The following is a 26,574-nucleotide window of genomic DNA, read 5'->3' as shown; positions in this document are numbered from 1 at the left end:
GTGGGTGCTGGAAATGGAACCCCAGTCCTCTGTATGCTAATGCTTTTAATTTGTTACTTAAAAAATAAGTTATCTTGAATTAGGAACACATGTGCAAAATGTCACAGAATGGACACTTTAAAGTTCAGCACTTAAAAAGTAAATGAAAAGGGATTTTGCCAACTTAGAATTCTGACTGAGGAGGAAAATACCTAAGAGAGAAACTAAATATTCAGAATTACATCAGGGTACATTGTGTTTTACTAAACTACAAGGGAGGCTTGGGTGTAGATGTAACCAACCGTCTTATTAAATAAGAAACACAGAACCAATGTAAAAGAGAAAGCCAAGAGATCAGAGCTCAGAGCTAAAATCTCACCCTTCCTCCTGCAGTGGTCCCAGCTTCCCGAAAGAGAGCTATTTCCCTGTGTGTAAGTTGTTTCATAGTCATTCTGCCTTCTCATTGGTTGTAAACCCAAACACGTGACTGCCTCGTCACTGTCTGAATGTACAGCCCCCCAGGTCTTAAAGGCATATGTCTCCAATACTGGCTGTATCCCTGAACACACAGAGATCTATGGGGTTAAAGGCATGTGCTACCACCACCACGCTCTTTCTATGGCTCTAATAGCTCTGACCCCCGGGCAACTTTATTTATTAACATACAATCAAAATCACATTTCAGTACAATTAGAATACCACCACACTTGGGTCTTAGGAAAATTTAAACCAAACGAAACAAGCTCATGAGATCACAGGACTTGTGAGAGGTGGTACTGGGACTCTGAAAACCTGCAAGGAAGACACTCTTAGGAAGAGCCGACTGGACCACTGTTTAGTCAGTGAGGATTTATTGTGGATTCAGCTGATGTGCAGGCTAACCCTTCACTGGCTTCCTGGCGGGTTGTGATCAGTATTGTCAGGGAGTCGTACACCCATGCTGTGCAAAAGGTTGGAAGCAGGCCCTGCCAGCCCAGCTTGGGAGCTGTAGGATTCCAGGATATTTGAAACCAGGTTCAGGTCTACATCCACCGATTCGACAACGCAATCTCCTGCACCTGAGTCTTCCTCATCTGAATTGTCATTTGCAGTCTGGGAAGGAGTTTCCTTCTTCTAGAGAGAGGAAGAGAGAGGTAAGATACAACATGAGATAGTAGCCCTTTAGTTGGATATTGGTTACAGTAAACTTAGCATTCCAAATTAAAAATATATTTTCCAATCCTTGGTGACATAAAGTGAAAATGAGCTCTAATAATGTGATTTGATACACATGTTAACACTTGGTTCTATCAGGTGTGGTGGTGGCACAAGCCTGTAATACCAGCAGCACTTGAGAGGTGGAAGCCAGAGGATCAGAAGTTCAAGGTCATCCTCAGCTACACAGGGAGCTTGAGGACAATCTGGACTAGAGATCCGTCTTAAAAGAAGCTTGGTTCTAAAGAATAAGACACATTTCGATCTCAAGAGTTCCTACAAACTGAACATGTCTGTCCCGCTTTGAAATAACCCCAAAGAGATCGCTAGCATTAAAGAAGTACACTCAGAGCCTGCATTAATATCTACACATTAGGGCTGGAGAGATGGCTCAGAGGTTAAGAGCACTGACTGCTCTTCCAGAGGTTCCTGAGTTCAATTCCCGGCAACCACATGATGGCTCACAAACATCTGTAATGAGATCTGGTGCCCTCTTATCTCACAGGCTGGGGGAAATGATTGGAAAAAACTGCACCTCGACCTATAGACCTTTATATCTGTGTTACACAGACTGTGGTCCACAGACGACAGCAATTTTCAGCTCTTTGTCCATTTGGCTTAATAATGGCCGTTATTGCCTGGTATGGTGGTGTATGCCTTTAAACTGATCTCTGTGATTTCAAGGCCAGCCTGGAAACAGAGTGAGTTCTACAACAGCCAGGGCTGGAACAGTGAAACCCTGTCTCAAAAACAAACCAACAAAAAGGCACTTTTTATTACAAGATCCTTGGGTGATATTTACTTACAATTAAATCTTTTCTATTTCTATAAATTAAATAATTTCTATTAGGTTGAAAGTGATTATAGTTTTAAATGTGGTTTAGATGGTGCAAACACCTGTTACTCACTCTAAGGGAGTTAATGCCCTGTTCTCACTTCAGCCCATGCACAGTAATCACAGTGATGTGCACTTGCATACATGTGTGCATACACACACACACTCACAATATAAATCTAAGAAATGAAATGGAAATGGCTTAGAGGTTAGCAACACTTGCTGATCTAGAGGACCCACATGACAGCTCACAACTGTATGTAACTCCAATCCCATCTGTAACTTCAGTCCCAAAAGATCTGGTGTCCTCTTCTGGCCTCCAAAGCACCAAGCATGCACATGGTATACAGACATACATGCACACAAAACACCCACAGATATGTTTTAGGTAAGAATTATTTATTTTATGTATAAGAATGTTTTGCTTGCATGTATGTATATACACCAAGTGCATGCCTGATGCCCTTAGAGGTCAGAAGATGGCATCAGCTGAACCCAGGTCCTCTGCAAGAGCAGCAAGTTCTCTAAATGGCTGAGCCATCTCTCCAGTCCCCTAAGCCCTTTAAGAATATAATTATAGCTGGGCGGTGGTAGCACACGCCTTTAATCCCAGCACTCGGGATGCAGAGGCAGGTGGATCTCTGAGTTCGAGGCCAGCCTGGTTTACAAAGTGAGTTCCAGGGCAGTCAGACTACACAGAGAAACTCTGTCTCCAAAGACTAAAATGTATATATATATCTGTGTGTGTGTGTGTGTGTGTGTGTGTGTGTGTGTGTGTGTGTGTGTGTGTATAATTATAACCAGGCACGGTAGTCCATGCCTGCAGTCTCAGTTACTCAGAGGCTGAGGCAGGGGGATCACTTGAGTATAGGAGTTTAAAAACACTCTGAGCAACGCCCTGACGTGAAGGAAAGGAAGGGAATGGGACACAGAAGGGGAAGGAGAAGAAGCAGTCACGAACTTTGTATTCAGAAAATAAAGTTTATAGTCTGCCTTTTCCTTTTAGTGGTGAAAACTCAACCAAAGGCTTCATGCAGGTCAGACCCCTGCTCTACCACTGAACTACACTCTCAGCAGCTGCCCCTCTGTTACAGTCCCCATGGGCCTCAAACTCTTGGGCTTAAGTGAGCTTCCCTTCTCGGCCTCTTCAGTATCTGTGGGTTATAGGCACACGTCATTGTACCTGGCCCCTAGAACCTTTCATTATACCAGTGTTAGGGGGAAACTAGCGTGCTTGGGGCTGGGGTACAGCTTAGTGATGGACTGTGTGCTCAGCATGTACCCCAGGCCCTGGGGTCAATTCTGAGTATCAATCTGACAGCAATAAAATTAGCACTCATTCATTTCAAACCTCACAAATCAAAAGAAAAGAAAGGAAAACTCGGATGACATACGACTGTCACTCTCCTACACATGGAGAAGGAGAGGTTAAAAACTTACGGCTTGCTTCCGGGTACTGAAGCTTTTGCCCATGCTGGTGTGCGCCAGCTCCTGGTCCATCTGGGCCATGTAGGACTTGAGACTGCCAAGAGCTCCTTTCAGAGACTCAGAGTCCTGAGTTTCAAAGCCCAAGTCATCATCACTGTCTAAACATTCGAAGTCGTCTTCATCCATGTCATCAGAGTCTGACTCTTGAGGTTTTGCCCCTGTATTGACCGAGACACAGAAGGAAGTACTGGGTTACACCTCTCAAAAGGGCTGGAATGTTCCACAAGGACCAAATGAGTTAACCCAGCTACTTTGTAAAAATCCTTTCCCAAAACAATGATTCGGGGAGGCTCTTGTAGGACCAGGAACAGGCTGAGCCAAGAGATTCAACTTCAGCTTTGTAAAGTGAATTTGATTAATTAAAACTTTTTTTTTAAAAAGATGAAGCCAGGCAGTGGTGGTGCACGCCTTTAGTCACAGCACTTGGGAAGCAGAAGCAGGTGGATCTCTGTGACTTGGAGGCCAGCCTGGTCTACAGAGCGGGATCCAGAATAGCCAGGCTGTTACACAGGCTGTTTCGAGACAACAACCTTGTCTCGAAAAAAAAAAAACAAAATAAATGAATGAATGAATGAATGAATGAATGAATGAGTGAGTGAGATGGTTCCCAAGGATGGGTGCCTGTTGTACAACCTGATGATCTGTGTTAGATGCCCTAAGGAGAAGAAAACTACACCACAAAATTGTCCTGTCTGACCTTCACACTCATGCTGTACACACGCCACCCGCGCACACACACAATGCACACACACACACACACACACACACACACACACACACACACACACACACACAGACATACACACACATAGTAATAATAAGTATCTTTTAATTTAAAAACTGAGCTCAGTGGTAGAGAACTTGCCTAGCATGTATGAAACCCTGGGTTTGATCTCCAGCACCATAAAAAAAACAGATAAAAAATGGGGGCTGGAGAGATGGCTCAGAGGTTAAGAGCACTGCTACCTTGCTGAGAACCTGGGTTTGGTTCTCAGCACCCACAGGGCAGCTCACAACCATCTGGAACTCCAGTTCCAGGCTATCCAACACCCTCTTCTGGCCTCCTCAGGAACCAGGCACATACATGAGCCACATAAATACACATAAGCAAAAATACTCGTATATAAAATAAATCTTTTTAAATTACAGGTACAAATTTTTAAAAATTTAAAATTAGAAAACGACATAAATATACATTGATGTCAACATTCAGCTACAGACACTGTTTCCTAGCTCACTGCCTTCTCTGAGACCTCTTTAACATCTGGATGGTATCCAGATGTCAGATGTAATGGATACAGCTCTGTGCACAGGCATATGCAAATATGGAGATTTCTTTCAGTATAAGACTTATTTTCATTTGTGTGTGCATACATATGCCCATGTGTGTGCAGGAACCCACACGAGGCGGAAGAGGGCATCAGATCCCCTAGAGCTAGAGTTTTAGGAGGTTGTGAGCCGCCTGACATGGGTGCCCAGAACCAAATGCCAGTCCCTTGAAAGATCAACAAGAAAGCAGGTCCTCGGTTTTCTGTCTCTCTGTCTCTGTCTCTGTCTCTCTCTCTCTTTTGGTTTTTTGGTTTTGTTTTTTGAGACAGGGTTTCTTGGTGCAATAGCCCTAGCTGTCCTGGAACTCGCTCTGTAGCCCAGGCTGGCCTTGAACTCACAGAGATCCACCTGCCTCTGCCTCCTGAGTGCTGAGATTAAAGGCATGCACAACCACTGTCCAGCTTATGGTTTTCTTTCTTAACTTAGATGTGCTCACAGTGAACTATGGTCTGCTTTTCTACATACTATGTCTTGTAAAATACAAATATTTGCCTTCTTGAAAAATACACAGATGACTTCATACTTTGTTATGGCTGTGCAAATTCATAATACAGTGATTTATTTACCCATATCTCCCTTGGTGGTCATTAGAATTTTGGTGCTACAAAAAAACACTGAAATGACTATCTGTGAGCATTTATCTCTTTCATAGAGTAAATAATCCTTGAAGTGAAATTGCTAAGTCAAAAATAATGGGCTTTCTAGATTCTCAAAATGTCCTGTGAAAAGACAACTTAGACTTACTTCTCCCCAGAGTGGATGGTGCTCATTTCTCCAACCCTTTAAAATAGCTGATTAATTTTTTCTAAGGTGAGAAAAAAAATCATGCTTTTGTTTTTCATTTGCTTGCTTACTAGGAAGAGTTAACTATTTTCAAAGATTTACTGGTTACTCTTCAGTGCATAACCTGTTCATACCCTGTGTTTTTGTTTTGTGTGTGTGTGTGTGTGTGTGTGTGTGTGTGTGTGTGTGTGTGTGAGCACACGTGTGTGCCAGTGTGTCTGCATGTGTGTACACTGCGTGTTAGGGGTCTTCTTCTCTCACTCTTCACCTTGTACTTTGACACAGTCTCTCCATTGAACCTGGAGCTCCCGAGCAGGCTCTGGGGATCCGCCTATCAATTTCTGTCCCTTTAGTACTGGATTAGAGGCCTATGCATCCGTGCCTGGCTTTTTATGTGAGCGTGTGATCCGAACTCAGGTCCTCGTGCTCCTGTGCAGCAAGCACCTTCCTAACTGAGCCACACACCCCACCCCCAGACTTCTGGTGTTTCTTATTTTCTTATCGATTTCTAAAATAGTAAGTCTGAATGAAAAGACAGAAAATGTAACATGGAAGCCACATTAAAATCCTTTCAAAACGTAAAAGGTTTGTGCGCTCAGTCAGCAGCTGGCAAGTCAAACACTAAAGAGGCTGTCTCTGTAAAGTAATTCAACCAGGCAGTAATTTATGGTTGCCAACACCTGGAAACCATCAAAAGAAAGGAGTATTTTGCTCACACATGAGCCAATGTCCCAGTGCACTGAAAACAGTGGCAACCTTCACAGTTGTAAATAAGAGCAAACACCACACTGTGACTCACCTAAAATCTTATCAAAATAATTAAGAAAGGAGTCTGCATCAAAAGTGATTGGCGCTTCAGAAGGGTCTCTGGAAGATGAAAGGGAAAAGGCATGTAATTTATCCTGACCACAGTTCTTTGAGGCACGTTCTAAGAAGTACTGTGCTTGGAGAAACTACCAGAAATATCCAAGAAAGGAACAGCAAGGGAAATCACAGTTTAAATAAATAAATAATAATTCCTTGTGTTTATTTGGGTGGCAATAAAAACACAAAAATCTGGTGACAGAAAAGTAAATTTACACCTTGTTAACAGACATCTAAGCATATGCATCTGGTGACCTATCTGTTCTGTACTCCCTACAGGACACGTAGTAAAAGAAATGATTTATCTGAGTTCGCTTACATAATGCTTATTCTTTTTTTTTTCTAGAGATTTATTTATTTATTATGTATACAGCATGTATGACTGCAGGCCAGAAGAGGGCACCAGACCTTATTACAGATGGTTGTGAGCCACCATGTGGTTGCTGGGAATTGAACTCAGGACCTCCGGAAGAGCAGTCAGTGCTCTTAACCTCTGAGCCATCTCTCCAGCCCATAATGCTTATTCTTATAGGACTCCAAGCTTATACCTTTAACCCCAGCACTTGAGAGGGGCAGTCAGGAAGATCGTGACTTCATACGAGTTTAAGGCAGGAAAACAACAAAAGTCAAAGTTTAAAAAAATCATACCTTCCCTTTTTCTTTGCCTCTTAACAACAAATAACGTGCATAAACTTGTATCTTTTCTTACAGTTCAGGAATAGCAACACTGGCAAAGTTTCACTGGGCTGGGAAGGAGCTTAGCAAGGTGACTTGTTGGAGTGCACAGCCTCTAGTCAATGGTCTATAGCTCTGGGTCAATGGTGTCCACAGCCTCTAGTCAATGGTCTATAGCTCTGGGTCAATGGTGTCCACAGCCTCTAGTCAATGGTCTATAGCTCTGGGTCAATGGTGTGCACAGCCTCTGGTCAATGGTCTATAGCTCTGGGTCAATGGTGTGCACAGCCTCTAGTCAATGGTCTATAGCTCTGGGTCAATGGTGTCCACAGCCTCTGGTCAATGGTCTATAGCTCTGGGTCAATGGTGTGCACAGCCTCTGGTCAATGGTCTATAGCTCTGGGTCAATGGTGTGCACAGCCTCTGGTCAATGGTCTATAGCTCTGGGTCAATGGTGTACACAGCCTCTGGTCAATCCCATGACCAGCAAAAAGAGAAGAAGAGAGATATTTGCTGTACAGGTAACAATTCTATCCACTTTTTCCTATTGACTTGCCACAAGCAGCTTCACAGTTCTGAGATTCTTTCTGCCTCTGACGAGTTCCTTGAGTTTCAAGATTCTGTCTGCTTGTGAGGTAGGAGATCAGAAGCCTGAGCCCATTGAGAGCTCATGCGATAGAGTCTACAGGTTCTGAATGGAGGTCTACAGAAGCCGGGCATGGGAGCTCACACCTTTAACACCAGTACTCTGGAGGGAGAGGCAGGCAGACAGCTATAATTTCAAGGCTAGCCTGGTCTATATAGTGAGTTCTAGGACAGCCAGGGCTATAGAGAAACCCTGTCTCAGAACAACAGACTAACAAAGTGACAGTGCCATGGCTCTAGGTAGAGGCTTTTAAACCCACTGCGTTTTCTGGCTTACTTCAGGAACTACAGAGGCTACCTGAAATCTGACCTCAGATAAAGAGAATGCACTCTATGCAGCACCAAAAGAGGAAACCGAGCAGCACCAGGAACTTGCTCAAAAATAAAAACAGCCATTACACACATTCAAGAAAAAAGAAGGGAGAGAGAAAAGCAACATCAAAACACACCAGTGTGGTGGCAATGTGGCTACAGTAACATCTGCTCAGAAGGCTGAGACAGAGAGGTAACTTAAGCCCAGGAGTCGAGACCAGAGCAACACAGTAGGACTCCATCTTGAACAGAAGAAAACCAAACAGGAAATGGGACTTTCTGCTGATGACGACTTTGAAACTGGGTATAACTGGCATTTCTGGGTAGCTACCTTGGCAGCTCTGCCCCCTTGTGGGTTGAGACTTTGGAGATGAAGGCCTTCATGCTGTCTGAGACCTGTGCTACGTCGTAGTTCTGCTCCTCCTCCTTCTGGGGAACAGGCTGTGATTCCTTCCTGCCCATGGTGTCTTGCAGCAGCTGGTCCAGCTGGTCTGGTGAGAGGACTAACCACTGGTCATCTGAAAGAGAGCAGGGGAGCCATGCCCCAGGAGAGGCCCTCCTTCCTTACCTTCCTGCTCTGCTCCTGGCCCATCACTCACCATCCTCAGGAGGAAGATGAGCTCCTTCTCTCTTCAGCTCCTCGACATCAAATGGCAGCGTCTGCAGCATGGTTAAGACCTCCTCCCCTGGGCTCATAGCGAGTGAACTAGCAAGACCGAGAGACACGAGCGTTTCTTCATGGTGGTGACGTCACTTACTATCTACACTGATGCACCATCTCAACTATTCAGATGGAGTAAATCCAATACACGGCTGGAGGCTTAGAAAACTCACACGGGTAATAAGTTACCCCTACCCCACAGTGTGCAGACACTACCGGGCAAGAAAGGGTCATAATAAATGGCAAAACACAGGTGGGTGTGGCAGTGTGTGTCTGTGATCCCAGCACTTGAAAGGTGGAGGCAAGAGGATCAGGAGTTCAAAACCAGTCTCAGCTGTACAGAAGGTTTGAGGCCAGCATGGATTAAAAAGACCCTGAGGATCAACCAACAAAACAAAACCCTAAAAACAACTTTTTTAAAATGGCAAATATAGTCATTTAAGAACAGCAAATACTAAAGAGACATGGAAGAGGCAATTATTACTTTTATTAAGGTATGAACAAGGTTGTTTTTTGTTTGTTTGTTTTGTTTTGTTTTTAAAGAAAAGACAGGGCCTGAACCTGGCTCAGTGGGTAAAGACGCCTGCTACCAAACCCAATGACCCGAGCGTGACCCTCAGGACCTGCACGGTGGAGGGGAAACTGACTCCTGCAAGGTGACTTTAACTTCCACAAGCATGCCGTGGTCCCCATGCACCCAGAACACTCACAGCTCAGTGTGTTTTTAAGTGCATCATCAAGTATATGTGAGGAAATACACATTTTACTTAGACTTAACCATTCTACAGTGGATATACACTTTAAAACACCACACTGAGCCGGGCGATGGTGACACACACCTTTAATCCCATCACTCAGGAGGCAGAGGTAGGCGGATCTGTGAGTTCGAGGCCAGCCTAGTCTACAAGAGCAAGTTCCAGGACAGCCAAGGCTACACAGAGAAACCCTATCTTAGAAAAACAAAAACAAAAACAAAACAAAACAAAAAAACCCCACTACATTGTACATAAAACACGTGCATAATTTTCTCTGTCACTGAAAGAAAATACACTGCAATTCATTTATCCATTTTGGATGGATATTTAAGGTACCTGCACATTTTCATTATTATAATCTCCAATAAATTTGAAGAGATGGGAGACTGGCATTATCCGAGGTATATTTGCCTGGCTCTAATGGCTGACATGGAAGAAAAGAGTCACTAGAGGTTGGGAAGCCAGTGTAGGTGTGAACACAGCTGAAGAGATAAGAGTGTGGGGGGACAGCAGGGAGAAGCAGGACACAGATGACAATGACAGAAGCTGCAGACCAGACCAAGGGCAGTGGGGATGTGCTGCTGCTGCTGCTGCTGCTGCTGCTGCTGCTGCTGCTGCTAGAAGACACGAGACTGTCTAGCAGGGTAGCGCCTGCTTGGGGGGTAGAGGGAGGAGATCAGAAGTTCAAGCTTGATCTCAGCTACACAGCAAGTTCAAGGCTAGCCTGGGCTATACAAGACCCTGTCTCAAAACTAAGACAGAAAGTCATGAACCCTTATTAAAAAGCTCCAAGGATGGGGCTGGAGAGATGGCTCAGAGGTTAAGAGAACTGAAAGCTCTTTCAGAGGTCCTGAGTTTAGTTCCCAGCAAACAACCACATGGTGGCTCACAACCATCTGTAATGAGATCTGGCGCCCTCTTCTGGTGTGCAGTCATACATGCAGACCAAACACTGTATACATAATAAATAAATAAAAATCTTAAGAGCTCTAAGGACTGGAGAAATAGTTCAGTGGTTAAGAGCACTTAACTCTTGCAAAGCATTCAGAAGAAGATGTCTAAGCTTTGGATTCAAGAACAGGTCAGGAGGGAGACAGGAGTTTGGTTTATAATAGTTTAAAAGGCCACTCATGGTGGTTCATGTTCTTAATTGCAGAACCTGGGAGGAAGAGGCAAGAGGAAAAAGAATGTAAGATCAGCTGGGCTACATAGTGAGACTCTGATTCAAATATCAAAAGATCAAGGCAAACCACATCAACACGAAACTGCTGAAAAAATGACCAGTGTGAGAAATGGGAGTCTCTCTCTCCTGAAACTTTCAAATGCTGGTTATTTTGTTTCTTGAGTCAAGGTCTCTCTATTGGCCAGGTTGGCCTCAAACTCATAGTGATCCTCCTGCTTCAGTTTCCAGAGAGCTAGGATTACACCCATGAACCACCACACTCTCTTAAAATATTAGAGGTTTAAGCAGCTTGTATATTTTCCTCAGTAGCAAAAACAGTTGTGTGCCTTATGGTACATCCACTTCCTTATTGTGTTATCGAGAACTATAGGGGACTAGAGAGGTGGCTCAGAAGTTAAGACCATTGGTTGTTCATCCAGATGACTGGCTTTAATTCCCAGCACCCACATGGCGGTAACTGTTCTCAACCCAGCTCCAGGGGCTCTAACACCATCTTCTGTCTTCCTTAGGTACCAGGCATGTACGTGGTACAGACACACAAGCAAAACACTCATATACATACAAACCACAAATTTAAAAAAAAGAATTGTACTCATAGAAAAATGAATGAGTAAAATTATACAGGAATAAAAATATCTATAATATAGATACAAACAGTAAAAATATCTAGAAACCAATAAATCAAAATAATAATGGTCAACTTTGGTATAAATATTTTCCTAATCACATCATTCTCTACTTACACTAAAATATTTATGTTATTTTCATAGCAACAACAAAAATCTTACTTATGGAAGGTGAGATGCCCATGGTAGCCTGATAAACTGAGTTTAATCCCCCGTGGATTGCTCGTGTCTGTATCCATACACACATTACACATACATACAGCCATGATACTTTTATAAAATATATTAGTTAAAAGAACTATCCGACCAGCAGCCTGCCTTCTCCGTGGTGGGTCCTAGTTCTAACTCACCTTTCTGGCCGGTGGATGGAGAGCTGGAAGTAGTTCTTTGCCATTTCTAGTCTTTCCTGGTACTGAGCAGAGCCTTCCATCAGTCCCTTGAAAACACAATACCAGTCATTAGAACAGCACTTATCCAGTGTGAGTGCTCCACCATTAGAACATCACTTATCCAGTGAGTGCTCCACCACTAGAACATGACTTACAGTGTGAGTGCTCCACCATTAGAACAGCACTTATACAGTGTGAGTGCTCCACCATTAGAACATCACTTATCCAGTGTGAGTGCTCCACCATTAGAACAGCACTTATCCAGTGAGTGCTCCACCATTAGAACAGCACTTATCCAGTGAGTGCTCCACCATTAGAACAGCACTTATCCAGTGAGTGCTCCACCATTAGAACATCACTTATCCAGTGAGTGCTCCACCACTAGAACATCACTTACAGTGTGAGTGCTCCACCATTAGAACAGCACTTATCCAGTGAGTGCTCCACCATTAGAACAGTACTTATCCAGTGAGTGCTCCACCATTAGAACAGCACTTATCCAGTGAGTGCTCCACCATTAGAACATCACTTATCCAGTGAGTGCTCCACCACTAGAACATCACTTACAGTGTGAGTGCTCCACCATTAGAACAGCACTTATACAGTGTGAGTGCTCCACCATTAGAACAGTACTTATACAGTGAGTGCTCCACCATTAGAACAGCACTTATCCAGTGTGAGTGCTCCACCATTAGAACATCACTTATCCAGTGTGAGTGCTTCACCATTAGAACATCACTTATCCAGTGAGTGCTCCACCATTAGAACATCACTTATCCAGTGAGTGCTCCACCATTAGAACATCACTTATCCAGTGTGAGTGCTCCACCATTAGAACAGCACTTATACAGTGTGAGTGCTCCACCACTAGAACAGCACTTATCCAGTGTGAGTGCTCACAGCCTCATTTTATTATTATTTTGAAACTAGGTCTTGTAAGTTACTCAACTGGCCTTGAAATGCTACACAGCCAAACAGGCCTTGAACTTAGAATTTCCTGTCTGAGTGTCTGGTGAGCTGGGATTACATGTGTGTACCACCACACCTGGCCTCAAATTCTGTTGATTTTAGTGAGTGTTTCATTAGCAATTTCATTATATATAATGTTAATTATATATAATAATGGTTTTCGTTTTGACATTTTTTGTATGTATATTTAATGCATTTTTTTTAAAGATTTATTTATTTATTTATTTATTTATTTATTTATTTATTTATTTATTTATTTATTTATTTATTATGTATACAGTATTATGCCTGTATGTATGCCTGCAGGCCAGACGAGGGCACCAGATCTCATTACAGATGGGGTTGTGAGCCACCATGTGGTTGCTGGGAATTGAACTCAGGACCTTTGGAAGAACAGCCAGTGCTCTTAACCTCTGAGCCATCTCTCCAGCCCTATTTAATGCATTTTGATCATATCTCTATTACACTCTCAAATTACTTTCAGGCAAGGTTCCATCAATGACAATGTTAGCAGTGATGTACAGGAGCCTTCGCCTTAAATTATCTTGGTTACCATGCTCGTATATTTACATCTACTACCTCACTTTATTTCTCTGCAACGAGGCTGGCCTGGAAGCTTCCTGGCCAACCAGTATAGTCAACTGGTAAGCTCCACATTCAGTGAGAGGAAGACTCCCTCCACCAGCCTCTGGCCTCCACATGTGAAAACACGAATAACACACACATGCACGCGCGCGCGCACGCACACACACACACACACACACACAAAAAAAAAAAAAAAAAAAAAAAAAGCAAGCACCATAGGTCTCACCTTAAAGTAATCGTTCCTCTTCAGACTTTCAAGGAAGCCGGCCCAGAGAGGTGAGGCAGTCACAGGGGATTTCCTGGAGTCAGAGAGATGTGCGCTACATCTGGAGCACAAAATCTCAAATCCATGAGCCTAGACGACACAGACAGAATTTTTGTTACATTGTTCTTGTATTTTCTTTTTCTATCATCTTAAATTAATTTCTTCCCATTTAGCCCCAATCAAGAACTAGATGACCAGACACAATGGCATGTGAACACTTAGAACACTTTTTTGTTTTTGTGGGTTTTTTTTTTTTTCTTTCCAGACAGGGTCTCACTATGTAGCCCTGGTTGTCCTGGAACTCAGTATGCAGACAGGCTGGCCTCAAACTCAAAGACCCACTTGCCTCTGCCTCCCAAGTACTGGGATCAAGGTGTGCACCACCACATCCAGCTCAATTTTTATTTCTATCAACATGTTAAAGTATCTTTTTCCTTTATATATCTTATAAATTCTTACCAATTTAGTATATGTTCTCATACTTCTTTATACTTGCCAATCTAGTAGTGAAAAACTATTTTGTGGCTTTATATTAATCTTTAAGAACAGAGGTCAAAGTTTTTTCATTTTTAAATTAAAATTCATTTGTACTTCCTTCTCTTTGAACTATCTGTTCAACTTCTGGACATTTAAAATTAATCAGTTAGTATTCTTTTCTATAGGAACACCTAATCCTTCTCCAGATTTTCTGGTATCTTCTGATTTCATGACATTTTTCTTTTCCATGCAGAATTTCTCTTCTTCTACTTACTGTTGTCTTATTTTTATTGTTGGTTTTTTTTTTTTTTTTTGAGCTGAGGATCGAACCCAGGGCCTTGTGCTTGCTAGGCAAGCGCTCTACCACTGAGCTAAATCCCCTGTTGTCTTGTTGTTTGAGACAAGTTTTGCTGTCTGCCATCCAGGCTGCATTCTGGCTCCTGGATTCTAAATGGGACCACAGATGTACACTGCATGTGGCTAGAAATGTTTACATAATCAAATCATCAATCTCTTATTGCTTATGGTTGCAAGCCATGCTTTATAAGGCCTTTCCTAGTCAGATAATTTCCTAATTTTATGGTTTCAATTTTTACATTTAATTATTTAATTCAAATGGAATTTATTTTGCTCTAAGTGTGAAGGAACTGACTTTAATTCTCAGGCGGCTTCACAGCTGTTGGATGACTGTTTACTGAATAATTCCCTTGATGCTCTGATTTGAATTGATGAATTTTACTGTATTCTCACATAAGCAGGACTTACTTCTCGAATTCCTATGCTGTGTCATTCATTATCTCAGTGAAAATGACAAGCAAAATGGTTGGTGCAATTTAATGTTGATGAACAGTGGGAAATTATTGTCTTTAGGGATTGAATCAATTTATATCTCTATCACTAATGTTCAAGAGTGCCTTTCTTGGTGTAGGCTTTTAAAAACACTTTATTTATTATTTATATGTGGATGTGGATGTGTGCAGATGGGTATGTACATGTGAATGCAGGTTCTCACAGAGGCCTGAAGCCTGGGAACCCACGGGTTCTGGAGCCCCAAGTACCGATGCTGGCAATCAAACCCGGGTCCTCTGCAAGGGCACTGAGTACTTTTAGCCACTGAGCCATCTCTCCAGTCCTTAAAGCTCTTTTGTGTTAGAAAGAAAGGAAGGGAAGAAGGAAGGAAGAGAGGGAGGGAAGGGAGGGGAAGGAAGAGAGGGAGGGGAGGGGGAGGAGGGAGAGAGGGAAGGTGGAGGAGGAGGGAGGGAGGGAGAGAGGGAGGAGAGAGGGAGGGAGGGAGAGGGAGGGAGGGAGAGGGAAGGAGGGAGGGAGGGAAGGGGGAGGGAGGGAGGGAAGGAAGGGAAGGAGGGAGGGAAGGGGGAGGAAGGGAGGGAGGGAGGGAGAGTGGAAGGGAGGGAAAGTAAGTTAGGTAGTTTTTCCTTCAACATTACCAACTTCATGCCCAGTTCATGGGCGCGGTACTGGGGATGTGATGGAGGTGGCAGCCCATATCCACTCCGCCGGTCTGGCACAAACTTCTGTTGTACCAGCTGTGCGTACAGACATTTAGTAAAAGTGACCTGGGCATTGGGATACAAAATATGTGATGTGAGTCTTCTCCTGAAACTGAATTTTGATATCATTTCATAGTTGATCTAACAGTCAGTCCACTTCTGCGCTTCATGTTTATTACCCACGGGTGAGCTGCAGAGAAGGCCCCGCCTGCTCACTTCCTGTGTGTTTTCGGAAACAGCTACTGAGATAAACATTCACATACACCCACTTTTCAGCTGTCGCTACTGGAATTATCACTAATTACACTAGGGTAGTTTAGGAGGAGGTGGAAGAGAATAATTCTTAAGAGATGAGATGTTTTATTGTTAAGAAGGAAGTTATTACAGTAGGGAAAATATGGTCAAAAGTAGGCAGGACATACTAAGTCACAAAATGAGGAGTCTACACTCCTCCCCACACAGACAGAAATGTGCACTAGTTTTCTAAGAGAACTATTAAAATGATAAGAAAAACTAAATGACCAAGAAAGCTATCTCACAGATGCCATTATTCGTGTTTCAGGCAAAAATGTCTTGAAAACTCGACAGGCTCTTAGGTCAATGGGGTCCCGCAGGTAGAAGGCCTGGACGGCTGCAGACACCAGTCTGGGTCGCTGTTTCAGCACGGCCACAACTGCAGCCGGAAGGAAGCAGTGCGCTCGGTGAAGGGAAGCTTCGATTTTTTCTGGGTACCTGTGACAGGTAGCAGAATGCTTTTATTTTGTGTGCAAATACTGAGGTGTTTTTTTTTTTTCAGGGTCTCACTAAGTATTCCTGGCTGGCTTGGAACTCACAGAGATCCTCCTGCCTCTGCCTCCCGAGGTGTGAGCTAGCATGCTCAGCTTAAAAAGAATTTTAACATCATTAAGACAATACATTGAACTAAAGTGCTATTGGAACTTGTCTTCTCTTCAAAATGAAGCCTAAAGGGTTCCACAAAGGTCAAAGGACATACAGAAGCTACAGGGTTCCACAAAACAACAAAAGGTCAAATGTATTGTATTGCCTTCTTCAGATTTTCATCTTTAAAAAATCTCAATTTTCATTTTTTTTTAATTTATTATTTTATGTGTATGAATGTTTTTTGCCTAGATGTATGTCTGTGTGCCACATACATGCCTAGTGCCCACTGAGGCCAGAAGAGGGTGTTGAATTTCCTGAGACTGGAGTTACAGACTGTTATACATAGCCATATGGGTGCTGGGAATTGAACTTAGGTCTTCAGGAAGAGCAGGTGGTGTATTTAACCATGAAAACATCTCTCCAGCCCTGGCCTCCAATTTTTATAGATAATATTTTGCTATGACACTTAAGGTAAATAAGGAAAGATATTCTGAGGGTGGAGTTCAAGACAGGGTTTCTCTATGAAGCCCTGGCTGTCCTGGAACTCGGTCTGTAAACAAGGCTGGCCTTGAACTCACAGAGATCCACCTGCCTCTGTCTCCTGAATGATGGTATTAAAGGTGTGCGCCACCACTGCCTGGCTGAAAAGATACTTTTGAATAGGAAGAAAAACTACACCTAAGTCAGGAACACCTGGAATCACAGCTACTCGGGAGGCTGAGAGAAGAGGTTGGCTTAAGCCTTGGGGTCCAAAGCCAGCCTGGACAACATAGTGAGACCTTATCTCAGTCAATCAACCAATTGATCTGATTTCTGAATTTAAATCCCATAAATTTAACTGTCAAATGCATGAACAGCAACAATGATAAAATGCAGATGAGCATTAATCTAGGTGGAAGACATGCTATATGCAAAGAAAACCCTGTGCTGCCCTGAACCAAATGTTGCTCAGCTAATAGTATCAGTGTTACTCTCTTTCTTACCCTCTGATGCGCCTGTCCACAGCAGCTTGTACAGATTCTGAAGCTAAAACAGCTTCTGAATGTGCTGAAACGATACTCAAAGCCTGTTGGATTGTTGGGGGTGTAGTGGGGAGCCAGGGTATTCTTTCAGATTTCCTTGGCACAGGAATAATACACAGCTTCCCATGATGAAAAAACACCTGCAAAATGGCACATCTTAGTCTCTTTATGGGCTCTGGGAAGCTCTAGGGACACAGAAAATGATGTGGCATGATTTCATCCCTGTATTCTCAAGCCCGTGTACTTACCCTATTGGCACTATTATCAGGGTCCAACCACTTAGGAAGAAAGTCAGCCGCTTCTATTAACAAGAACTCACCATCATTGTCTTCAATCCTAACAAAGAAAAGACCCCTTTTCACATTCACAGAACACAAGACAGCTTTGATCAAACACATTTTCCCTTCTCAGAAAATACTTGAGTATGTACTATGTACAGATTGTCAAAAAAGGGTAAAACCAGTAGAGCAGAGCTGGGAAGTGGCTCAGCAGTTTGTTTTTTTGTTTTTTTGTTTTGGTTCTGTGAGACAGGGTTTCTCTGTGTAGTTTTGGTGTCTAGCTGGCTCCTTTACTTCTCTGATCTTTCAGCATTCACCCTGATATCTGACTCCGGATTTTTATTAAGACCAATTAGAATTCATGCTACATCCATGTCCTGCTCTTGCAGAGGACCGAGGCTTGGTTCCCAGCACCTATATCAGTCAACTCACAAATGCCTGTAAATCCAGCTCCAGGGCATCTAATGATCTGGTTCCCACCAACACCTGCACTCAAGTGCACAAACCCACAGAAACACACACACACAAATAAATCTTTAAAAATATAGTAAAAGCCTATAGGAAACTATAAGATTGTAAGGAAATGTAGAAAGAGATTAAAAAGAGAAAATCAAAGTATTATATTGGACAAAAATATGGAAATACATAGGTACTATAAGGTTCCAAAAGAAGCGGAGGAGGGATAACCACTTGTAGGTGAAATTGGAAGGCTTTTGTATACAGTGTAATTTAGATCTGTAAAGATATTTTTTGTCTCATCCATTTTTAATTTTTGAGTAACATCATCACATGGTTCACTTTAACCACACCCAGATTTTCATTTTTAATCTTTTCTGTGGATTAACTCTGTTCTGAGTTATTGGAGTATAAGAATTTGAATTAAAAAAAAAAAATCTTTGGGTACAATATTCTTAGCCTGAGTTTCACATGCAGTTATTCCCAGTGATCTGCCACATACTTGGCCTGACAGTGTGGAAGATCTGCTGACACACAGCCCTTGGTGATATGTATTTTACAGATTTCTAATCATAAGAGGACAGATATCTGTGGGAAACAAAATTTAAAACAGCATAAAAGATGGTGCTGTGCTGGTAGTTTCCCAGAAGTTATTATTATAATTTTTTTCTTTTTCTTTTTTTTTTTTTTTTTTTTGGTTTTTCGAGACAGGGTTTCTCTGTTTAGCTTTGCGCCTTTCCTGGAACTCACTCTGTAGCCCAGACTGGCCTGGAACTCACAGAGATCCTCCTGGCTCTGCCTCCCGAGTGCTGGGATTAAAGGCGTGCGCCACCACCGCCCAGCTATTATAAACTTTTAATGTGAGTTAAGGAAAAAAAAGTTCTGACTTGGTGGTGCACACCTTTAATTCCAGCACTGAGTGGGCAAAGGCAGGTGGATCTCTGTGAGTTCAAGGCTAGTCTGGTTTACATATCAAGTTCTAGACCATCCAGGACTATACAATGAGACTGTCTTTAAAATGTGTGTGTGTGTGTGTGTGTGTGTGTGTGTGTGTTTTCTACCAAACCTCAGAAAAAAAATTACTAAATGGACACATATAATCACTTATGCTTTAAAATGAGAATTCCTTTAAAATAATTAAAATAATGACAATACCTTGCTACTAACTCTGGAAATGCCTTTGTAATCTGCTTTATTACATAAACAATAAACCATTCATCCTCAATGTTATCTCCAAACTTCGTCATGCCATACATATGAGCAGGAACACCTCCTATAAACAAGAGAGAAGTGATCATGAACCAGGCAAGCCTGACAGTGCAGGGAAAAATACACGAAAGCCTTCAATCACTAGCCACTGGCTAAGTTCCACGAATTACCCTAGGAGCTGGGGCTGCAATTCTGAATAAGACACGGAATGTGTATTTCTTAGGAGCTTGGGCCTAAAACAAGGAACAGACAACCAAAGAATACCACAATCCAGTGGGTTTATGACTACAAAGATGGTTCAACATACAAAAATCAGTCAATATGGGGTGGAGGGATGGCTCCGTGGTTAAGAGCACTGGCTGCTCTTCCAGAGGACCCGGGTTCAATTTCTAGCACCCACATGGTGGCTCACAATCCTCTGGAGCTCCAGTTTCAAGGATCCGATGTCCTCCTCTGACCTCCGAGGGCACTGCATGCACATGGTGCACAGACATACGTGCAGGCAAACACCCATGCACATAACATAGATAAAAATTTAAGAAATCAATCAACGCAATGTACCGCATTAACAGAATGAAGGTCAAACAAATGTTACAGGGTCTACCAGAGCAATCCCAGCCAGAAACCAGGTGAGGTGAGAGGTCTGCTCAAGGCTCAACTCCTCTGCTCAGTCCAAACCACGCTTATCTCTCCAGTTAGATTAGAGCACTAGGATCTTTACTTCATTACTTTTTATCATTTATATTATTCCTATGCTTAGAGTATGATTTTTATTTACGTTACACATCAGATATCAACTGGAACCTTCCCCTATAGCAAGAAAAGAATGAAGGAGATGAAGCCAGGAGGTGACACCATCCAATCTGTGTTCTACAAAGGTACTGCCAACAGCGTGAGGAGCTCAAGAGACTGGAACTAGAGAGGTAAGTTAGGAACTGTAGCTTCCAGGATGAAAGAATAAAAGAGTAGCCACACTGAGATCAAACAGATGTGAAAAGGGTCTTTTGGCAGTGCTCACGCTAGGCCTTCCTGCCTGCCTGAACATAGCAAAGTGAAGAGGATAATTTAAAGTACTCACTAGCTTCGGTAACTAGTCGGCAATGCCACTGGATAAGTAAGAAAACACAGGGTAAACATGGTTTTCTAAAAGTTAATAGGTTGCTTTTGCTGTAAAACTGAGTCTTCCTCTGTGGCCCAGGCTGGCCTCAGGCTGGTGATTCTTCTGCCTCAGCCTTCAGAGTATTAAGAACACAGGTGCTGTGATATCTGGCTAAAGGGTTGGTTTTAGATGTAGCAAACCAATTTGCTAGTCTCCTTGTCAATAAACATCGCATGTACTCTAGAAAATAAGAGTTCAACAAAATTAGGGTCAGAGAAATGGCTCAGTGGTAGACCAGTTGTTCAGCAATGCACAAGGCCCCATGTTCAATACCCAGTGCTGGAAAAAGCTCAGTAAAATTAAAAGCAAAGGAGAAACTTAGCAGTTGCTAGCCAAATATAACAGATTAGCACTAAACTATGAGCCAGAATGGCAGGAACAAAAGATACCGGGCTCCTGACCCTAAATAGACCCTACACAAGTCACTGTGTAAACACAGCCTGGGCCAGGTACCTATTAATCATTTTCATAAAGTTAGAAGACATGGCGGAACAGATTACTGTATTTTGCTAGAGTTGACTGAAGTCAACACATGTAAAGCAGTAAAGGACATTCAGGATGCTTCTGGATGGCAACTGACAGTGACATTTCATAATCTACCAGCCAGATAAAGGCACTCTTCGATTCTCAGCAAACAACTACATGAAACAAAGCAACCCACTAAAGACATCATCAAGATAAGCACTGACCAGTAAAAGGGAACCATGACTGAAGAGACAGGGTAAGCCTGGACCTGTGAAACACAGGCACTTACATTACAGCATCCTAACTAAAGTCAGAACAACAGCCACAATCCCCACATTCAATTTAGGGGCTACATGGATATGGACAAACACCACTGATTTTGTAAGTTGTGGGTGCAAATTTCTGTTATTCGACACTAAATGAAAGGATTACTCTACCTTTTGCAGGTTTATATGTGAGATTGAAAGGCTGATTCTGCCAGATATAAGGGACCAGGATAGGTGCAAACTGGGTCATTATTCTTTCAATGTACTTCTGAAGAATCTCTTTGGTTTCCTCTGTGTCTCTTGCTTTATCTGGTATCAGAAACAGGCAGTACTCCACAGCGTCTTCTGCCATTGCCAGCTTCATGGTGCCCTCCATTCTTTGAAAATGACATTCAAAGTTTCAGTGACATAAGCCTCATAGAAGGAGAAATAATAACACCCCCAAAACTCTTCTAAGGGACCGCATTATCTCCCAAAACTTTGATACACACCTACTTACCACCATCACGGTCTTGGCCTTCATCAGACACCACTTGACTTCTTATTCTCTGAATGACATTGGTACTTAACAACCATGTTCCTCATACTTAAATTATGTTACATGGGAACCTTGATATTATAGAGTGAATGGAGATCTAACAATGCACTTCCCAATTACCAAACAAGTATGTAAGAATAAAAATTAAAAATATCTAAGTGCAACAGGTGTGCCTACGGTCTCAGCTGAGAGCCTGAGGCAAGAGGGTCACTTGGGTCCAGGAGTTCAAGGCTAGCCTAGGAAACAAAGCAAGGCCGTGTCCCACAAACAAATTAAATGTGTTGCCCTTCAGTTAGCAGCAGTGTGAGTAGCACAGTCTGAAAATATTACACTACCATCCACTATTTTTTCTCAAAACTTCCAACTGTGCTTGTGTTGCATATTTTGGGCACTTTACTGTCTTTTCTTAAGTTCTCTCATTAATTGTGGAATGGAAGTGTCACACTCCATCAGTAAAACACCTCGTTACTTTAAAACTGTGTTATCAAACGCGTTAAAAAGCTATGTTTCGCCGGGCGGTGGTGGTGCACACCTTTAATCCCAGCACTTGGGAGGCAGGTGGATCTCGGTGAGTTCGAGGCCAGCCTGGTCTAGAGAGCTAGTTCTAGGTCAGCCAGGACTATACAGAGAAACCTTGTATCGAAAAGCAAAAACAAAAACAAAAATTAAAAAAAAAAAAAAAGCAACGTCCCTTGCTTTACAGAATTTAAGTCTACAGAAGATTTAAAACTACAAACATTTGTGTGTTACCATTTGGTCCCACAATAATTTGCCATGGTTCCGGATGCCCACCTAAGGCAGCGATTTGATTCTTAAGCTTACTTGGCTTTGCAAAGGACCAATACGGAACCTGTATCTTCTATGCAACTACCCGCTCACCACGGTAAATTAGAGAGGCATGCTGCCTTTCGACCCGGAGGGTTGAGTAAAAATTCTATCCACCCTCCCTCTACACCCAAGCAGGACTCCTTATGCAGCATTTACAGAGTCAGAATTGAACTTGGGGTCATTCGGGTTAAAGATTCACAATACAAATGACCAACCTGAGACCACAGAAAGAAGCGACCGAGGAGCCCCGGCCTGGCGCAGTCTAGTGCTCTTTCATCACCCTAGACTCCCATCTTCCACCTGACAAAGGTGAAGCAATTCCTTTCACGGTTGCGGGCCTTCTCTCGTGGGCTTCTGCTCTGGCACCTTTCCTTGGCCGCCTCTTGCACCGGGACACTTGGTCTGAAGACACCATCAACCGCTCAAGCCCAGCCCACGCCAGGTCCTCTCGGCTTGGGCCCGGCGCCGCTCAGGAAAACCTGGAAGCCGTGAGGCTACGGAACCTCGGGTGTAGCCGCTAATGCGCCTCGGAGCCAATTTCTGGACTGTGCTGTTTTCTTCCGTCACTTCCGCTCAGGAGAGGAAGGAGGCAGGTCGGAAGACTATAGAGAGGGAACTCTGGGAGGTGGCGGTCCGGAATCTAGGCGACGGGGCGAGACGGGGCGAGACGGGGCCGGTAGGTGGCAGGACGGGGCCGGGCCGGAGCCGGCGGGAGGGCCAGGCCCCGAAGCCCCCGCCCTGGCTTGCCCGCCCCTGCCGCGGCGGAGAAAACGGAGGATGATCTCCAGATACACTCGGAAGGCCGTGCCACAGAGCGTGGAGCTGTGAGTGGATTGCTCAGCTCGCCCGACCTGGGCCGCGAGAGCTCTAGGGACCGTCCTTGCTCAGTCCTTCTCTCCCTCCCTTTCCCAGGGCTCAGGCGAGAAAATAGTATGCTAATCCTCTACTCCCAGCCCTGGTGGAAGCTGTCTCTTGTCCTTGGGTCCCCGGCTGAGAGTGTCATCCGTGCTATCCTAAGACTGTCTTGTGGGCTGTTACTACACGAGTTGAGGGAGTGGATCTCCAGAAGCACTTATTGTTCCCACAGTGCTCCTGGCCCCACTGAAGATAATAGCCGAATGCTACAATAAAGTTGAACGTGTCTCGTTCCAAACACTATGCAAAGCTGTTTGCTTGAATGTGTTAGCAAAACTAGGGGACCGACTCTGCACATCCCACAGATAAAGATCACCGATCTAAAGATTGTATCTAGAAGATGGTGCAGCTGAGAAGTACAAACCCAGGTGTCAATCCAATTCGAAAGCCTGTTGTCAAGACTTTACACACACACTGCCTTCACACCCCCAGCAAATAAGGATCAGTTTTGTTTGTGGACTAAAAAGCAAGCACTTTAGCTAAAGACACGCTTTGTACCCTTAGTAAAGTGTTGTAACTTGGCAGATAATGATAATGCCTTACTGGTATGTTGTGATTTCAAAAGAACCTTCAGTTTCTTGATCCTTCCAACAATTCTGAAAGATGGCTATAACTAGCTTCTATTTCTCAGATGAAATTAGAAAGTTTCCACATCTTAAGCCTGAACTTTTAAAAAGGCAAGTCCCATTGTTACCCCTCACTGAACTAAGTAATTTCAGCAGCCATACACTTACTAAATATTAGCTATGCATGCTAATAACATTCATTAAAGTCACACCTGAGATTTTGGATGGGCACTTTTCTTGCTATGTAGCTTTTAGTCAGGTTACTAAATCTGGGCCTTCCTGTCTATATATACAAATAATATCTACAAGCATACCTAAATGATAGCATAGAGCTGGCACACTGTAGCTTATTGTTACCATGAGAACCAGCCTTTAGCAGCTCAGGAATTGAGGGGATCCACAGAGGCGATGAACTAATCACTCAATTGACTTTTCTGTCTAAGGAAGTAAAACTTAATTCTCTAGGGCCGGCAAGGGGGGCAAAACTGAACTCTCTGGGGCCGGCGAAAGAGGGACACACACACCTCCAGCATGTCAGGATCTGACCCAGGGTGCTGATGAATGGCAAGCTTCAGCAGGTCAGAGACACTGAAGAGGAGATGCAGAGCACTGAACTACTGGACAGACAAACAGACACACGAGGACTTTTCTGAGGGCCAAAGCTTAGTTCTGCGTTTTATTTTTATTGTTGCTTGTTCTACTCAATTCTTTTTCTTTTCTATTCTTCTACCCTGATGTTTCCCTCTGGAAATTCTTATTTTTTTTCTTCTAACTAACTTTATTTTTTCCCTTACAGCTTATATACCCCAGCAAAATTTTTCAAGCAATATAAAAATTACAATGTGGTTACATTCTATTTTTAAGTGGATGATTACAATGAATACAAGTAAAAAAACACAGCATGTTTTCCATATCCCTTACGTGATTAAACATTTTACATATTACAGGTAAAAAATAAATTGTCCCAAGAACCTACATTCATTAATACCCAAGCAACTTGTTATAGATTAACAGGGTGTAAGCAAGTAAGTTGTTTTGCTGGCAGGCTACATTTTGTGGTTACAAAGAAAGAATCAATCACTTTATTATTTATCTCAAAAGGTAATCTTAAAAAAAATCTTAAAAGAATCACAAACGTAAACTTTTATATATGAAAAACAACCAGTCAGCTCTACTTTAACTCCTCAAGGTGCATATCCACTCACCGACAGTTTTTTATATCAAGAAGCTGAGGGCAGAAACGGGCACAAGGAATTAAACATTACCCTTTATCACCAACCCATCCTAGCAAGAAAGGTCCATCAGCCAGCAATAGGCAGGCTACCATTGTTCCTGTTCCCTGACCCCAACTAGTCCCTTGTTCAACTATTAAGAGTGTGTCTTTATAAACTTTAAATTGTTCCCCAAGATTTTCTACCTCAAAGCCATTAACAAAAAACATTCTAACCTAACCTTACTAACAATCTACATGTCTAAATTCTTTCTAAGGGTGGTGGCTGCATCATTAATCTGCTCTAGCAGCAATGCTTGGAAAAAGTCAATCACTATTAGTACTAGTAACAAAGCCCAGTGAGAGGCTAGAAACTCCCTGAGAGTCTTCCTGCAACCCATAGATGATGAGGGATGTGGTGACTGAAAAGGCAGCAATCAGAGCTATGCTCAATAACAGCATGCGGTCCTCAGGGCACGTAGGTCCTCGGGGCTTTGCCTCTCCAAGGCTCACTCAGGCATGGCTTTGCCAACTGCCCCGCTGTGTTCCATGAGTTCCAATGCACCTGTTGGTCCCCTTGCATGGACGGCCCTGACAGTAGGTCCTCAGTCAGTGGTAATTCTCTCCTTGCCTTTTCCCACCTTTACTTGGTGCAAGAGCCGTACAAAGGAAAGAACCTCTCCTTCCTTTTCACCAGTATGTTATCTACTAAGGAATATGTTATCTACACAATAGCAAATCAGGCAATAAGCTCTTTAGGGAAGAAGACTAAGAAACAGTCATTGCCCAAAAGAGTTTGACTTAAAATCTGCTTTTAATTTTTAAAATTCCATTTAGTGTGTGTATGTGCGCATGCACCATACCACACATTTAGAGGTCAGAAGACAGCTTACAAGAGTCACGCCTTCCATGGTGTGAGTCTTGGGGATTGAACTCAGGTCATGAGGCTTTGTGGCAAGGACCTCTACCCATTGAACAGTCTCATCAACCTCAAGTTTGTTATTATAATTAATTCTAACCAGAGAACTTGAAAATACATTTTGTGTGAAAAAAAAAACTCTACCCAGGCATTTTCTGAGCTGAAATGGCTGAGCCTGTGTAGTTCTTGTTCTTGGTGCCGTTTGGACAATTCCTAAGAGTAACCTTTGCAAAAGGGAGTCATAGGAGTGAAGAACAAGGATTCTGTGCATGTAAATGATAGTAAATTCAAAGGAATTTTTTCTTTAGATGTGATAGTGATATCCATTTTGAAGCAGTA

The 26,574-nt window shown here is 43.0% G+C and overlaps 2 protein-coding genes across 10 annotated transcripts in view; one reads left to right on the top strand and one right to left on the bottom strand.

Moving 5' to 3' along the window:
• Positions 1-311: 311 nt before the first annotated feature.
• Ecd (ecdysoneless cell cycle regulator) lies at positions 312-23,213 on the bottom strand. Its single transcript, XM_006984813.4, has 14 exons — positions 22,841-23,213; positions 21,431-21,636; positions 19,316-19,433; positions 17,675-17,762; positions 17,388-17,566; positions 16,062-16,254; positions 15,460-15,588; positions 13,499-13,627; positions 11,680-11,765; positions 8,704-8,810; positions 8,436-8,622; positions 6,408-6,475; positions 3,449-3,654; positions 312-1,092 (listed from the first exon to the last, which is right to left on the bottom strand). Exons 2-14 carry the CDS (start codon positions 21,633-21,635, stop codon positions 865-867), a joined length of 1,923 nt encoding a protein of 640 aa, XP_006984875.1. The 5' UTR covers position 21,636; positions 22,841-23,213; the 3' UTR covers positions 312-864.
• A 103-nt stretch (positions 23,214-23,316) lies between these two features.
• The window catches only part of Fam149b1 (family with sequence similarity 149 member B1), a 40,850-nt gene continuing 37,592 nt past the window's right edge, over positions 23,317-26,574 (top strand). For all 9 annotated transcript variants that reach the window (XR_013042327.1, XR_013042328.1, XM_006984811.4 and 6 more), the window contains exon 1: positions 23,317-23,449. Coding sequence is in view for 7 of the 9 variants with exons in the window: in XM_006984811.4 (XP_006984873.1) it covers positions 23,403-23,449 (47 nt within the window). In the remaining 2 variants the exon portion in view is untranslated. The remainder of the gene's footprint in view (positions 23,450-26,574) is intronic.

This window comes from Peromyscus maniculatus, chromosome 9 (genome assembly GCF_049852395.1).
Source record: "Peromyscus maniculatus bairdii isolate BWxNUB_F1_BW_parent chromosome 9, HU_Pman_BW_mat_3.1, whole genome shotgun sequence".
NCBI classification, from domain to species: domain Eukaryota; kingdom Metazoa; phylum Chordata; class Mammalia; order Rodentia; family Cricetidae; genus Peromyscus; species Peromyscus maniculatus.
This window is presented reverse-complemented; position numbering and strand designations above follow the sequence as displayed.